The sequence below is a fragment of the Gossypium arboreum genome, chromosome 4 (assembly GCF_025698485.1).
Source record: "Gossypium arboreum isolate Shixiya-1 chromosome 4, ASM2569848v2, whole genome shotgun sequence".
Lineage (NCBI taxonomy): Eukaryota > Viridiplantae > Streptophyta > Magnoliopsida > Malvales > Malvaceae > Gossypium > Gossypium arboreum.
Window position 1 is genome coordinate 104,231,667 of NC_069073.1, and position 1,828 is coordinate 104,233,494.

The 1,828-nt window shown below is 31.9% G+C and overlaps 1 protein-coding gene across 1 annotated transcript; it reads right to left on the reverse strand.

The window, feature by feature from the left end:
• Positions 1-466: 466 nt before the first annotated feature.
• On the reverse strand, positions 467-1,419 carry LOC108459674 (uncharacterized). The gene has a single exon (XM_017759073.2). It carries the CDS (start codon positions 1,129-1,131, stop codon positions 613-615), a length of 519 nt encoding a protein of 172 aa, XP_017614562.1. The 5' UTR covers positions 1,132-1,419; the 3' UTR covers positions 467-612.
• Positions 1,420-1,828: the final 409 nt, after the last annotated feature.

Here is a 1,828-nt window from a genome sequence, read left to right on the forward strand (position 1 = left end):
GAATTTTATAAATTATATTTTATTCCTTTTCAGTTTAAAACGAAATAAAGCTTTTTTCCCTTAAAATGATAATGCACATGTCACATGTGGATGAAAACATACATGTACTCAGACCCGAATATTCAAGTTCTGATCTAGGAACCTCTTCAATAAAGGAGCATAATACCTTGAGCTCAAAAATAGCTGCGATTCCTAATTATTAAAGCTGCAACTCTTGTATATTTTTTAATATTTTTCCATACGTCACAGCAACATAACATTTTTGTTGTTAAATTTGAAGTTGGATCCCAAAACAACTCCTACCTATCAATCTTTCAGTTTTTTCTATTTAAGAAATAAACAAGCTAAAGAACAATTAGAGCTTTAATGTATAGATTGATAATAAAAATTAAATGTCGGAATTCAAACCTACAAATTATCGAAAAACATCAATGTAAACAGTTGAAGAAACTGGTATACTTAACAATTTAATTTCAAGCGATACCATGCTGCATGCACTCCCCATTTTTATAGGAATATTATTATACCATATGGTTCTCATTTTACATAAAATTATTTCTTACCGAATATAGATAAACTGATATGTATACATGATAAGATGCTACAAACAAATTAACATGATCCATTCTCTTGCGTTCGAGCTTTCTTCATCTTACGGTGCAAATCATCAACAAGTGAGGCAGCAAACCAGGACTCAACCTCTTCTGAAACCCTGCATATGCTTGCACTGGGCGATGCTTTTCTTTTATTCGCCTTTGGCTTTCTTGGTGCAGGTGGGCATTGTTTCTTCTCTGGGATTTTATGGTCCATAGACGTCGGGGTCTTGAACCCATCATCATCATCATCATCAACCCTTGCCTTTAATTCTCCTGAACATATAAGTTTCTTCTTGTCCTTTTCGATTCTCTTTTTCTCTTCATCATCTTGCACTACTGCTGGTTCTCGATCATCATTACCGGGAATATCATTTGAAGGATAATTATAAATGGCTGTAGCTTCACAGCAGCACTCGTCTTGAAACTCCAAGGGCGGTCGTTTCACGATCCTTTTCTGATCATCGTCTTTATTAACAAGGATCAGCTCTGAATTGGACATGGTGAGAAGGGAAATCTGGCTGAATTCTGCGTACATTAAGATCAAACTGAACAAGGTACAATATTGATTGAGAGAAGGGAATCCAACAAAGAATGGAATATAATCATCAAATCATAGTCTTTTTTGTTTTCCTTGAATTCCTATTATTTTACATTTTGTTTCAGGGTTTTTCTCCACTTTTAGTGAAAGTAAAGAAAAACAAAAAAGAAACAGGAGAAACTATTTTAGCCAACAGATGGATTTATAAAAGAGAGAGTTTCTAGTTGGTCTATTTCTACTCTTAGTCCCTATATTCTTATAACTTTTTTATTTAATCTTTTTACTTATTTGATCTCAAATGACATTTTAAAATGTAAACATAAAATTATAATGCCTACATCTATCTATAACCTTTCAAAACTATATAAGCATATTTAAATTTACATTCTCTTAATTACTAAAATTTCAATTGTGTTAATTAAATTAAAATTGAAATAGTAAAGAATAATTCCTTAAAACTTAAAGCATAATTAAAACATCCTAGTTTTTTGTGCATAGGATCCTTCGCCCCAAGTGTTAGCTTTGATTGAGAACCATCACCAACTACTTACTCAAATGACTATATTCATGAAAACAATTCAATATATCTTTGTATAATTGGCACTAACTTTTCGTTTTTGTTTTAAATTATTCTACTTGGGGGGAAGGGGGTTCTTTTATGATAGTTGATATACGAACTTTGATGTATCTATGC

What these genes read in the sequence shown, in the direction of transcription:
- LOC108459674 (XM_017759073.2), bottom strand. Translation starts at nt 1,131, where the DNA reads ATGTACGCAGAATTCAGCCAGATTTCCCTTCTCACCATGTCCAATTCA.